The sequence below is a fragment of the Pezoporus occidentalis genome, unplaced genomic scaffold (genome assembly GCF_034315485.1).
Source record: "Pezoporus occidentalis ecotype Australia unplaced genomic scaffold, CSIRO_AGI_Poc_V1 ctg7, whole genome shotgun sequence".
NCBI classification, from domain to species: domain Eukaryota; kingdom Metazoa; phylum Chordata; class Aves; order Psittaciformes; family Psittacidae; genus Pezoporus; species Pezoporus occidentalis.
In genome coordinates this window covers 9,096,994-9,110,382 of record NW_026916052.1, presented here as the reverse complement: position 1 = coordinate 9,110,382, position 13,389 = coordinate 9,096,994, and the positions used below count along the sequence as shown (strand labels likewise).

Genomic DNA, 13,389 nt, shown 5'->3' with positions numbered 1-13,389 from the left:
TAAAGCCAAGCAACTCTTGCCAACAGTGTCCTTCAAAATACTGAAACTCAAGAGTTCAGTTAGTTTAAAAGGAAAAGTTCAACCTGTAAAACCAAGCCAAAAGAACTTCCCAGAAATACTGCAGCAGTGATGAAAATGATCAAGAGGCTTAGTGAATCAAGTTAAGAGAGTTCAAAATGTATAGCAGTAGCATCCTGCTAGCATGTTTCAGTTACTCTGCTTTTTCATCAACAGCTACTGCACACTGCAGTGAACTCGGGCATCACAGGATGCTTATTAAGCTATAGTGAATGGTTGTAATAAATCAGTTTTAGTCTGGGAATACTTGAACATTCTCTTTCCATTGTGAGAAGGGTTCTCAGATCAACTATTTACCATGACCACTAATAGTCACTTAGTCATGCCAAAAATTCAAGAAGGGTCATTAGTGACAGTCAGACTAACTCTAACTGCCAACACCATGGCTCTGAAGTCCTTGCTATCAACTACTGACCTTATTGGCCACACAGTGTGCAAGCACAGGGCCACTATTAAGGCTTCAGTGCCAAACTCTACATGTTAGTTGTTCCAGACAATTTCCAGGACCATGAGATTTTTGTGCTTTTATTCAACCTAGAACGGAACAACAGTAAGCAAAACCCCTTTTTCCAGTCTTAATTCTGCCACAGGAAGGCCTAACTTAACAAGCACTCTCCTCCCTGCTCTAGTTGTGCTGTTTTACAAAAGATTTTTCTCCAGCTCCCTGAATTTCTCAGGTCAGGCATATTAACATATTAACATCAAGGAAATTCTGAACAGCAGCTCCTTATTTGTAATTCCACCTCTCCTTAAAGGTCATGTCATTTTGTACAGTAGAGTTAAGCTAATGCACCATCCAGAATGGGTGGGCATGCACCCCAATCCTCCAAGTTAAAACTACTGTCACTTTCAAAACTCACCTAATTCCTTTAGGAGCCACAGGAAAGAACAGACTACAGTTTGGATGCCTGTTCGCCCTGATTAGCCTGGTGGAGGTTTGGCACAACATAGCAAATATCCAGAATTGCCCTGAGGATGCATCTCCCAGTTCTCCAGACATCTAATGTACATTTTAGCACTCCCAGGGTCAGGTGCAAGCTGACTGAGGCTCCTTTTTAGACAGATACGAGTATGTTGCTGGCAAGCTACCACTGCTGACGGCATTCTCTCCTCTCCCCAGACCAGCACAGCTTGTCCCAGAACTGTCTTACCCAATTAGGTCGAATCTGTTATTCAGCAAGAAGTAGGTTAACCAAACCACTATCAATATTACAGGACATGCTCAAGTGTGTCTACCTGCTTTTTCACATGGATAGCAGCCTTAGATTGAGTAGACAGACTCAGATTGTCAGTACTTGATAGCTCTCCACTCCTCACTCTCACCCATTTAAGCTATTAGTGCAAAGTTGCACGTTTAAACCACAGAGGTGTTAAACTATACTAGCACCCCTAGCAGATATTAGAAACCTCTAGTTTAAAAAGCCACATCTAGCCTGACTTTTACTTGCCACCACTGTGAAAATGACATTTGATATTTGTGGTTCTGGTGACAAACACCATGAGGTTCAAAAGCAAGAACTACAGGAATATATATCTTCCTGTACTAAACAGTACTAGAAACACTTTTACCAACTGCAGCTCTTAGTTTCTAAGAGACAAAAACAGCCTCAAAAGATTTAAGTGAATTGCTAGAGTCCTTTCTTGCTAAGGGTGGTGTGGGAAGTCTGACCACTGCATGAACCTCTTCCCAGCAATAACTGTCCCAAATCCTTTAGAAAAAAACAGACTTCAGGGGAAAGGTAGCCAGCCTGTTAATCCCTGTTCAATTTACTCCCACTTTACCATAAAAGATAACCTTTGATCCTCTGGTTGTCTGCATTAGGAAGTTGCAGAGAGCCGTCGAAGAAGTTCTGTTGAAATGAGACTGTGTCAGAGGCCTGACATCCACAGTATACTATATATACAGTATGTATGAGAGACTGTAGTCATTGAAAAGCCGCTGAAAAATATCAGTTCAGATACAGCAGTATTTTGATTGTTTAGATCATAGTGTTTTCATGTGTTCTTAGAAGTCACTATTTCATTCTGAAACCATAGGAAGCAGTTAGCTCTAAAAGTTCCTTGCACAACACAGCCAGTTAATAACCTAATAATTTGTTAGCTATCCAAATTTTTAAAATCTGTGACTAGGCCTGCCATTTACTGTTTTCTGTCACTATACCTTATTCTAAAGCGGGACAGTCCTGTTCATTACCAGTGAAAAAACAAGAGCACCGAGGTGCAAGAAGAAATGTTCCATCAGGAGCACTGCCCTTACCTGTAATCCCAGAAAATGGAAAAAACACACCATTATCCTTCACAAAGATAGAAAGCTTTCCTCAAACAACTGCACAGCTTTCACAGGGAATTTTACAGCAAAACTGATAAACTTTTCATTGCTGCCTGTAACCTTGGGCTAACCTAATGATTTAAGATTGCCCAAACTGACTTCAGCAACTTACTGTCTTGTCTGAGAACTTTAAAGGCAATACTCTGCGCTTATGGTTCAACAGGCTTTGTCCTGCATTGAGTGTATTCTATGTATGCCACCCATGTTTGTATAAGAAAAGTTTCAACTGTTTTGCTTGCATCTTTACTAAACAGAAAATTAAAGTCCCTGACCAAGCACTAGATTTCCATCCCCATAAATGTAGAGTTCAACCACACTAAATGACTTCTGCGTCTGAATGCAGCATGTACTGAAAAACCCTCCTTTCATTAGTATTTAGAAAAAGTTGACATAGTCCAATTAGAGCCAGCAACAACATGAATGGTACGCCCTATCTTGTTTTAACTAGACCCAAACAAGTCATCTGCCAGAGTTAACCTATTTCATGCTTGACACCCTCTAATCCATCTCCTTTGGTGCGCTGACATGCAGCCAGAAGTGTACTGTGTACTTAACAGTGATGCTGTATGGCACTACAGCATTTCACAGCATATGGGAGAACAATTCTAAAGTTAGTCTGTCTCAAGAACAACTTTATCACAAGACTGAAAAAATGTTAATCTCTAAAATGGTCAATGTGTCATGGCACATTTTGTGTGATCGGAATTCTGTATCAAATACCTGTCACCCTACCCAGCACTCTAGCCTGGAAGCAATTAAAGAACAAGTTCCCATAAGCTATTTGCAGTGACACTCAGAGGCTACTTTTTACCTTATTATTTGAAAAGCTACTAAAATCCATACAATAAGGAATATCCATTTTCATTTGCTGCTAATCTAGAAGCCACTGCTACTGAGTTTGCTACACTTTCTCTGAACAGAGTTATTTATTTCTAAACAAGCTCCATAAACCCCTGAAGTTTCATCATTTTTCAAAGCATAATCTTACCACACCCCATTTACCTTGGTTCTATGTCCCTATAGCCAAAGGAAAATTTTGAATATCTAACATTCTACCACAGGTAGCTGGAAAAGCATGCTGTGCTTTGCAGTGACTGCTTACTGCTGGTCTTGTTAGCTTTAACATATGCAAGAACTTCACAAGAGCTATTGCTATGCTTTCCCAGGAAAACGTAAAGAGAACTTCCCTTACTGTAAATCACTTCCTTTTGATGTGGCATATCACACTTCACAAGTTCTGAAGCGAGTATTTGGAGGTAAGAGTTTACAACACACTACAAAAGCAAGGCAGTACTTACCACTGGAGTTCAAGGAAGATACTTCCAACAGTTGTGAGACTACTAAAGGGAAGAATCTTTCTTTATACGGCATGCTGAAGCCTTTTTTGGAACCAGGCAGCTAAGATTTTCTTTCCTGCATTCCATAAGACGGGTACTCCTTTGAGAAAAACCCCTTTAACAGCACTTGCCAGCTCCAATTGTACTCATGTATACATGCTTCAGTGACACCCTGTCCCAGTGCACATATAAAGAAAAACAAACTAGTAAGAGCCAAAGTAGAGATGCAAATAAGGTGAAGACACCAAGAGTCTGAAGCCATAACACTGACGGAAGCAAAGTTGATGATAAAGTCAATGTATGTTCATGTAAACTCCATACATTAAAAGTGTATGGAGTGAATATATATAATATATACAATATTTAATACTGTATATATCAATGTCTCTGAAGGGTAATGCACCTGACTTGTCAAACCAGCTTAATTTCTGACTACTTGAGTCAGTCTTACATGAAAGGCAAGAATTTTTCCAGTACTTGCCTCACAAAATCTTATGATCACTGTAAGTTAGTGATTTGTGCAAAAATTTCTAGCTTGTTTTATAATCTGACCCCAAAATTAATTATGATGTGCAATATATACTATTTTGACTCCTCTCTGCTGTACTGCACATAAAAACTTAGGTACTGTTTCCCTTTAAGGTAGCTTCTCCCTACCCATTTGATGGATATCCATCCATTCTTTATTCTTTGTATCAGAGTGCTAGGGAAGAATTTTTACTGCTATCTTGTAAAAAGCATAAAGTTTGAGCAACCACTATACAGGATATGAACCTCACATATTTGGCTGAAGCTCCATCTATTCCATAGTAATTAGAAGCTCAAGCACTAAGTGCATTGCCATTGTTTACGGAAATTAAGAGTATCCACAAGATCAATATAGCAAGCTTTCTTTTAAGCCTGTACTAGATCAGGTGGTCTTCTAAGATCACCTCTTTAATCCCATTTCCTGTAGGACACCTAGAAAAACCGACAGAGAAATTCTAAGCTTATTTCCAAGACACAAAGAACACATGTCTCAAGTCTACCCTTTAACTGAACAGTCCCATCTTGCATCAAAGTTCCCATACCCAGCTGCCTTACAACACCAACTTCAAGACGGTAACGTTTCCTATATGCTTATGGAATTCCACCAGCACACAGGCTTTAAGAAGTTCAGTTCATAATAGAGTACGTTGAGTTGCTATACAATACAGCACTAAGCACAAAAACCTTCACCAATATGAATGATTCAGTACCCCACTAGAAAGACAAGGAAATTGCTTCATCAACAAGACCAATAACCACACCTGGCTTGATAGGATTTCATAAGAAATTACTTAAGCAGAATAAATCCCCAAAAGCAAGCATGTTGACATCCAGAGCCTGCATCCAGAGAGGTCTAAGGGCTGGAGAGACACCAATATGAAACAAGCTTAATGTGTTCAGCACTCATTTAGATACTTAGCTGGAGAGCTCCAAGCACAGAGTCATTCTGAACTAAAATGTCATAACCAATTTGGCAGTTCCACAAGAGTCACAAGAAGGGTCACCCACAGATTTCCCACAGAAGGGTGTTTTGTAGAAGGAAACATGCAGTACTCCTTCAGTTCTGTTTCTTGCATCTACTGCTCCAAATGAAATATTTAAAGTCTTTCAAAATGAGCAGGACTTCTACTTTCCTCTTCTCACACTTTATCTGCTAGTTTTGCATGTTTCCAGACAACATCATTAAGTAATTTTCATCACATGAGATTTACACTTAAATGTGCATGAGCAGGAAGCATTCAGAAATCAGTCACAGGTCTTTCAAATCTTTATCATGAGTCTGGAGACTTAATCAGGGTGACTGGGAGTTTCCTGACCTACCTCAGGTGTTTAGCAGAATGATAATGCTCCCATCTCCACATGAAGGCAGCTGCTGCTGGAACCTCCATCACCATACAAACTAGAGAATAACCTCAAATAACTTAAGGTTTCTAAAAAAGCTCAGAACTCAAGTTCTGCACCCATTTCTGATGTGGTTATTCATGCATATATTTTTTGCTCATTAGGTATCTGTGTAACAGTGTGTGCTGGGTTCAGCTGTAGCAGTCATTTTTCTCCTTCTTAGTAGCTGGTGCAGTACTGTGTTTTTGACCTTCAGCCTGAGAGCAATGCTGATAATACCCATGTTTTTAGTTGTTGCTAAGTAATGTTTACTCTGACCAAGGACTTAGTCTCATGCTCTGCCAGTGAGAAGGTGCACAGGAAGCTTGGAGGAAGCAGAGACAGGACACCTGACCCAAGCTAGCCAAAGGGGTATTGCATACCACAGCACATCACACCCAGTATATAAACTGAGGGTAGTTACCCGAAAGGGCTAGATCACTGCTTGGGTCAGGCCAGGTATCAGTCAGCAGGTGGTGAGCTGTTGTATTCTCTTCCCTTGTTATTTCCCTTATCATTATTATTATTGGTGGTAGCAGTAGTGGTTTCTGTTATACCTTAGTTACTGGACTGTTCTTATCTCAACCCGTGGGAGTTACATTCTTTCCATTCTCCTCCCCATCCCTCTGGGAGCAGAGGGAGGAAGAAGCAAGGGGGAGTGAGTGAACAGCTGTGTGGTTCTGAGTTACAAGCTAGGCCTAAACAAACCACAACAGAGTGAGAAAAAAACCACAGCTGGAGGCAGGTTATGCTTGGATTGTCTTGCCTCCACCCTATGCTCACTTGTACTAGACATACAGCAAATCAATTTTTATATTGTTTCTTTGTAGGAATTGCCATTCTAATCCCTATATTGAGCTTCAAAATCTGTTGTGGGTTAAGGACAAGTTTTTACAAGAGTATCTAGATACAACTATGTCTAAGGTCTCTATGCTTATGAGAGACTCCTCTAAAAAGCAATTAAAGTACACACCTCTATGGCACAGCTCCATGTATGCATATATAGGAAATAAAGGAAGTTTTCTGGTTGCCCCATGTAGATTTTCAGGGATGCATTAACACTGGTTAAGGCTTTCTTTAGATCTCATTTAAAAGAATAAGGTAAGTCCATAACACAAGAAACAAGTTAATGACCTGGTACATAGAAGCAACTTGGCAGTCTTCTGAAATGCCAGTAGCACAAATGCAGACCGAGAAAAACTGTAATATTCATTTGCTTGAAACTATAAGGTTTTTCACATAGAAGTACACTTTCTCACATAGTGGAACAGCCTGAATGCCTTTGAAACTCAGCTACCAATATATGTAACAGTTCACAGCTGTGTTCCACAGAAGGTGCATAGCTACCAAGCACTTCAGCTTTCTACAGGAGATAGAGCATATTCCATTGGGACAGAAAATGTTATAGGGTGCAGCACTCTTGCTTATGTAAGTAAACTTGCATTTTGCTTTCATTGTCTTGTTTTGCAAGTGTTCCTTTCAGTTTAAGGTTTTGTTCTCTGCCATGAAGTAAGTTTTAGAATGTCCTCCTTTTCCCGCACCCATTGCTTCCTGTACTCACTTTCTCATGGCTTCCTATAGATGACAGCAAGTTAACTTCCCAAAGAAATTAGAAGCTTAACATCTACTCATATATCTAAAACTTATTTGTCTTCATAGAAAAGATGGGTTATTCCAGCTCTTCCTCAACTTAGTATTTGAGCAAAATACTTCATCTGGTATCTCCATTCTCTTGGGGACTAGCATTCACTTTTAACAAGTTAGAGTTCAGATCTGCTCAAGGAGACAGATAAGAGTTTAGTAACCAATTTGCATGCTACAAATCTTATCATTCAGCTCCTAAAAGCTTGTGTAGAGCATGTAAAGCTTATGTAGAATACCAAAGAACAACCATTCCTCTTCTGCCAATTTCATAGCCACATTCCTCCAGCTAAAGCATTACTTCAATTTTTATAAACACTTTTACAAAGAAATTCTGCAAAGTTCATGCAGAATCACTCATAGCTTTAAAAACAAATTTGTCTACTAGCTGTCATAAGTGACATTCTTGAAGAGAAGCCAAGCTTAGGTAGTCATCTATGACTTTTACCACCCCTGCCCTCTGGCAAACTTCAGGTTCATACAGGCTGGTCTGAATGACAGTGATAGTCAATATGATCATAAAGGAGCAGCTAAGACTACTCATTTGATGGTCTTGTTAGATCAAAACTTTATGATGCAGAAAATCCTTTAAGTGTTCCTCCAATTTTGACTGGGTTTCATCAATATGCTATATTCACCTCCTACACTAAGTTGTGGTCAGTGCAGTATACTCACTAAAACAGCCTGCTTGTCAAACAGGCATCTCTAGTGTACTGAAATAAAAGTACTTCCCTATCATTAAGATTCCTTTGTTTTGTATCTCTTCACAATGACTCACTCCTATCTCCTATTTATTTTGCCAGTTATTTATGTCCTTTGATCAAGGCAGTTAACCTGGTTCTAACATTTTCAGACTGTATCCAGGAAGAGGTTTATCGTAACTCTGCATGTCAAGATAAAAAACAAGAGTAACAACTAAGGGCGCTAACATTTAGAAGTCTTGCTCCTGTATGAACATGCATGTAATCTGTTCATCTTCTTTCAGAATACTTCATGCTGCAACCAAGATCATTTGACAATGACTGATCAATCCTGTTCCCAAATTTCTTCATCTCCATTATTCAAGAAGCTATAAACTGTCTTAAAATGCCCAAATATTTCTGGAATACACAAGTCTAACCTTCACCTTTGATTCTGCTGCAGGAATCTGCATTATAGTGTACCTTACAACAAGGCTATCTCCCACTAGAGAGGGGAAAAAAAAAAAAAGAAAAGCAAGGCAGTGTAACACTGTCATGCTCTATTTGATAGAATTATCTAATCACTAAAAAACCTCCACGCAAGAAATGGAAGTTACCCAGGAACCTCCTGCATTACTATACACAGCACAACATTCATCATTTTGGCTATAACCACACCAGAAGTCAGCACAGTATCTACATTATAATCTTTAGCTGATGACCGAACTACATGGCCAGTTCTTATCATTAATTTAGGCACAGAACCTTAGATTGCAGCACCCAACTGTTTGAGAAAAGTTTTTTTATTATGAACTGCTAAGTACAAGGTTTATCTTGTAAAAAATAACCTGGTTTACTATGCGTAAGGGTTAGACTTTAATTCAAAAGCTTTTTAAGACACACCAAAATGAATTCAGAATGCCAGAACCATGCTGCTTGTAAGGAAGTCGCATGTAACAATACTTACCATAATATGTGGATTTCCTGAAGAGATCTAAAGCTGTTTGTCTGCATACATCAGCAGACAAAATTATCTACATGAGCTGCTGAAAGCCAGAAGACAGTTGGGCTGGTGTGTTAAAAGGGAATGACTATCACATGCTCAGATACTTTTTACACACTTCAATAAAGTGCTTTAGGAAACATGTGCTATGACTACATAAAAGTCATCTTCAACCTGGTTCTGTAACTAGTAATTTCCATGTAGATCTGTTAACATCCTCAGGTATTTAGAAATATTCATGAATATAGACATAAACAGCTGCAGAACACATACCCAGGTCAAGGACTTAATGTCATGATCTTAAAACTGCAAACCTTTAAGGATAGTAAAGTACCCTTTATTTTAATGATTAACACTTAAATGAGATGTAAAGTTCTATAGGAGTCTGAACTGTTATTGTCACACTGGCTAAGCACAGCCCAATCAAATACTAGGACTACAATTACTTCTCTTTTTGGTCTTGTCTTTCAAGGAGGGGACATAGAATAGCCTGAAGTACCAGATTCAAAATAAGAGTTTGCATTTTCCTTTTTCATTTTTACTAGGGAAAAACTAGTCAGGAATTTCATACAGAATTACACCACATAGTAAAATACGAAAAATATTTCGGCAACAGGAAAAAATTTGATTCTTCAATCTATCAATATTAGCACAAGCCTCCAGGGATTTATCAGCAGCTCTTAATTCACTCTTCACTTTGCAGTGTCCAAAGTACACTAAGGGCAATAATAGAGAGTGAAAAATACCATCTTCTAGATCTTAAAATTAATGCATGGCTATATTGATAGGACTTCCCATAATGTAAATAGGTCTGTCCAAACTTTATTACAAATTACAGCTAAGTTTCTGCCTAGCCTGTTTGAACAGATTGCTTTGGCAAAGCCTACCCCAGTCTCAGAAACCAAGGGTTGGGGAGAAGTTAAACACAAGTGTGGCAGCCTCCCAAACCCCAGGATCCTGACAGTCTCCTTTCTTCAGCCTTTGGAACCCCCAACCTCCTAAAATACATCCAGAGCATTGTGGCAGCTTGCACCAATACTGTTAATTGATTTACAGAAGTTAAAACTGATTCATAAAAGGTACACACAAGAAAAGAAAGCTTGCCAACACTTTACTTGCTCTCCAAAAGAGCAATTAGAAAATATTTTAGTTTACCCTACAGGTCAGCAGCAGAAAGATCTTTGGTATGTTCCAGCATATGGCAGTGAGAAGCAGGCTGTTTAGTTTGAAGAATCATATCTGAAGTATTTTGAGACAACCTTTAGAGCACAAAGGCCAGAAGCTAATGTTCAACTGATCTGTCACAGGATTACAGCAACCATGTTACACTTCCTCTTTTCTGAGCTTCCACTTTGTAAAGCCTATAGTTCATGGAAACAGTAACTACCAGTTGTCATCTTAGTGCCTTTCAGCAATGTAAATTTCAACACCAGCATTTGAAATAAAGTCTACTTTTTCATATCTGAGGAGATATCCAGAACATGGTGGAGAGGGATGAAGACAGCTGCAGGTTAATACATGGGCTGCACACAAAACCAGAAATGCAGTATTAGCCTGAGGTGATTAAGGATTTAAGGCAACAAGTTTCTTACAAGACCACAGCAGAACAGAATTCATTCTGTGTCATTTAACACCACAGCATAAGCAAAGTTAACCAGGACAGGTATATAGTTGGAATCTTTAAAACAAAGGAGTTAAAGAACAGTTTTGACTCATACATAGCAAAGGAATGATGGGCAGTTTGGACAAAGTAGCAGGGCTTTTCTGCTTCCATGTGCTCAAAGTATATTTTTGATACACAAACCCATGATTTCCATGTAGAACTAAGTCCCCTTCCCTCACTCCACGTTGCAAGGACCCAAGTTACTTTTACAGTAAGTAGCTGATGCCAAACATGTAAAGTTTGAGCATAAGTTCTCTGAAAACAATTTTATCTGAGTTACCTTTAGCCTAAAAGTAAAGCATGCTTACTAAACAAAACCTACTTGGAAAAGACGTTTATTTTTTTCTGGAAGTGTTACAGAACCATAGCCATGAATGAATTTAAGCAGCCAGTCATAACTGAGGCCATAAGCCCTCAGGCACACGGGTGAGGAGAAGCAATAGAAGCAGGAAGAGCGAGCGAGGAGCCACAGAGCCAAGAAGTAGAGCAAAGCAGGTTTTTGAGGACTGCTTTAAGACTCTAGAGCACACACAGCGTATAAAAAGTCAAAAACTTCACTCTCACATCGAGATCTCTCTCTCCTTATGCCTCAAACGCAGTCAAAAAGGGCTGCAGGTAACAGGGGCAAGGAGAAGACCAAGACTACAGGCTTCGCAATCCAAATATCCTTTCCTCCGCACGGGCCAAGCCCCGGGTCGCCAGGTTTCACAGGCCTCTGACCGCCGGGGCTCAACCTGCAGGGACAAGCCGGGCCCCGGCCCTTACCTGCTATATCCCAGAGCTGCAGCCGCACCAGGGTCTTGCTGTCCCAGTTGATGACTTTGAGCGCAAAATCCACCCCTATAGTGGCCCGGTAGTGCTGGGAGAAGAGCTGGTGCACGTAGCGCTTGATAATGCTGGTTTTACCCACGCCCAGCTCCCCGATCACCAGCACCTTGAAGAGATGCTCCCTACTCTCGAGCACGCCGGAGCCCGCTCCTTCCCCGCCAGCCATCCTCGGCCCTCCCTCGGGGCCCGGCGGGGAAGCCTGACTGCCGGGGCCGCGACTTTCCCAACCGGCAACTTTCCTCCAACTTTTCCCAGCCGGCTCCCCGCTGGGACGGCCCACGGAAGCCGGAGCAGGAGGGAGGGAGGGAGGGGAAAAGGGGAAGGAGGGAAGAAAACCCCCACAACCACCTGACTGCAGTCACAGGACGCGGAAACTCCGCGGCCTTATAAAAGCCCGGGGTAGGGCAGCGGGGAGGGGCAGAGGGAGGGTCCGGTCTTCGCCGTTGCTGCGGGATACTGGAGGTGGGAAGGGGAGGGCGGGATGGAGGGTTTTGGGCGCCCGCGTCCGGGGTAGGCTATCTTGTTCTCCCTGGGCAGCGGGGAGCCGGCTGTAGCGGGAGCTGAGCCTCAAAAGGGGGCTCACACCGGTGAAGTTCCAGCTCCCTACCGGTGGCATCCTCTGCCCCCTGTTACTGGTAGTGGATGCCAAGTTTTCTCTCGGTAAAGCCTCGGGAGCGCCCCTTACTTGAAAACACTCGGCTTGTCTCCTGTTTGGCAACGCACATTATGGCAAAGAGGTTCGTGGGACAAAGGACTTTCTCATGATGTCTGCTGATAAGCACACTCCAGTAACCCACGCTCGCACCCGCAGTCGCCTCCCCATGACCAGGCTTGCTGGCTTCCCCGCCCCAGGGAGCCAGCATGGGGCCCTGTGGGCACCTCCCGGCACTTGCACACCCTTGCAATAAGACTGGGAACTGCACAGCGGGGAAGGGCGGTGCTGAGCTCGCCCTACCCAAACAGGCTGAGGGCAGGGGCAGCAGCAGTGACGTTGTGTAGGCTGGCACACCGAAAAGGCTCAGGTAACCGAGGAAGAAACCACCTCCTCATCTGCAGGATTCCCATGAACACAACTAAATTTAGTTCCTTTCTGTTCCCAAATTAATCGAGTCTGATTTCATCACTGTTAAAAAAACACGTTAGACAATGAACAGACACATTGTTAGAACCCGACATAAAACAAGCTTCCCTTGGACCATGTAGTACCATGTGCACAGGTCGTAGGTGCTGGAAAACTAACATGCTCTCCAAATGAAACACCCAACACCAGTCATCTGGCCTTGCAATAAGAGGGTGAAATTGTGCAGCTAAGTGGTACTGTCTTCATCCTGTAATGTTTACTTGGCATGTACATTCCTTCACAGAGCTATTTCATGCCAGAGAGCAATGAGGGCTGCTCCAAAAGGGGAGGGCTATGTGACTGTCTCAACAGCTCCTAGCACACAAGCTAGGAACCTAAGTGAAGATGTGATTAGCAATGGAGGGATGCTTCCCATGGGAAAAAAAGTAGTGGTCAAAATATCTGGTAACTGATCCATTATCAATCATCAGTTACTCCTGATTTTACGATAGTTTACTGCATGTACTAACTCCTTTGTTATGCTCTAGTTTAGTGGCTTCAATCCAGACTTCCTCAGCTAGCTTGGAGTGTGTTTACTTCCATGTCTCAGAAAGATGGTGCATGCAATGTGAAGGGCAGCAGGTGAAGAGAATAGATGTTTGGCAAAATGATGCAAAAAAAAAAAAAAAAATAGGGTCCTTGGAGAAAAATTGTGTTTAGAGATTTTGGTTTAAATTTGTTAATTTAAATTGTGATGAGATAGGAACTTCATTACAATTGTTCTAATTAGTATTTACTTTCCAGCAGCAGTAATAACATCAGAATATAAACTAGGGGAAGACCTACTCAAAAATTAGATTTT

The 13,389-nt window shown here is 41.4% G+C and overlaps 1 protein-coding gene across 2 annotated transcripts in view; it reads right to left on the bottom strand.

Annotated features, from left to right (window-relative positions):
• The window catches only part of RAB32 (RAB32, member RAS oncogene family), a 55,561-nt gene that overhangs the window by 10,163 nt on the left and 32,009 nt on the right, over positions 1–13,389 (bottom strand). The window contains exon 1 of one of the 2 annotated variants that reach the window (XM_062641975.1): positions 11,405–11,836. The exons of the other annotated variant lie outside the window; for it this stretch is intronic. Within the exon in view, the coding sequence (XP_062497959.1) occupies positions 11,405–11,633 (229 nt within the window). The 5' untranslated portion in view covers positions 11,634–11,836. Of the gene's footprint in view, positions 1–11,404; positions 11,837–13,389 lie in introns of those variants that run through there. 2 annotated transcript variants of the gene reach the window in all.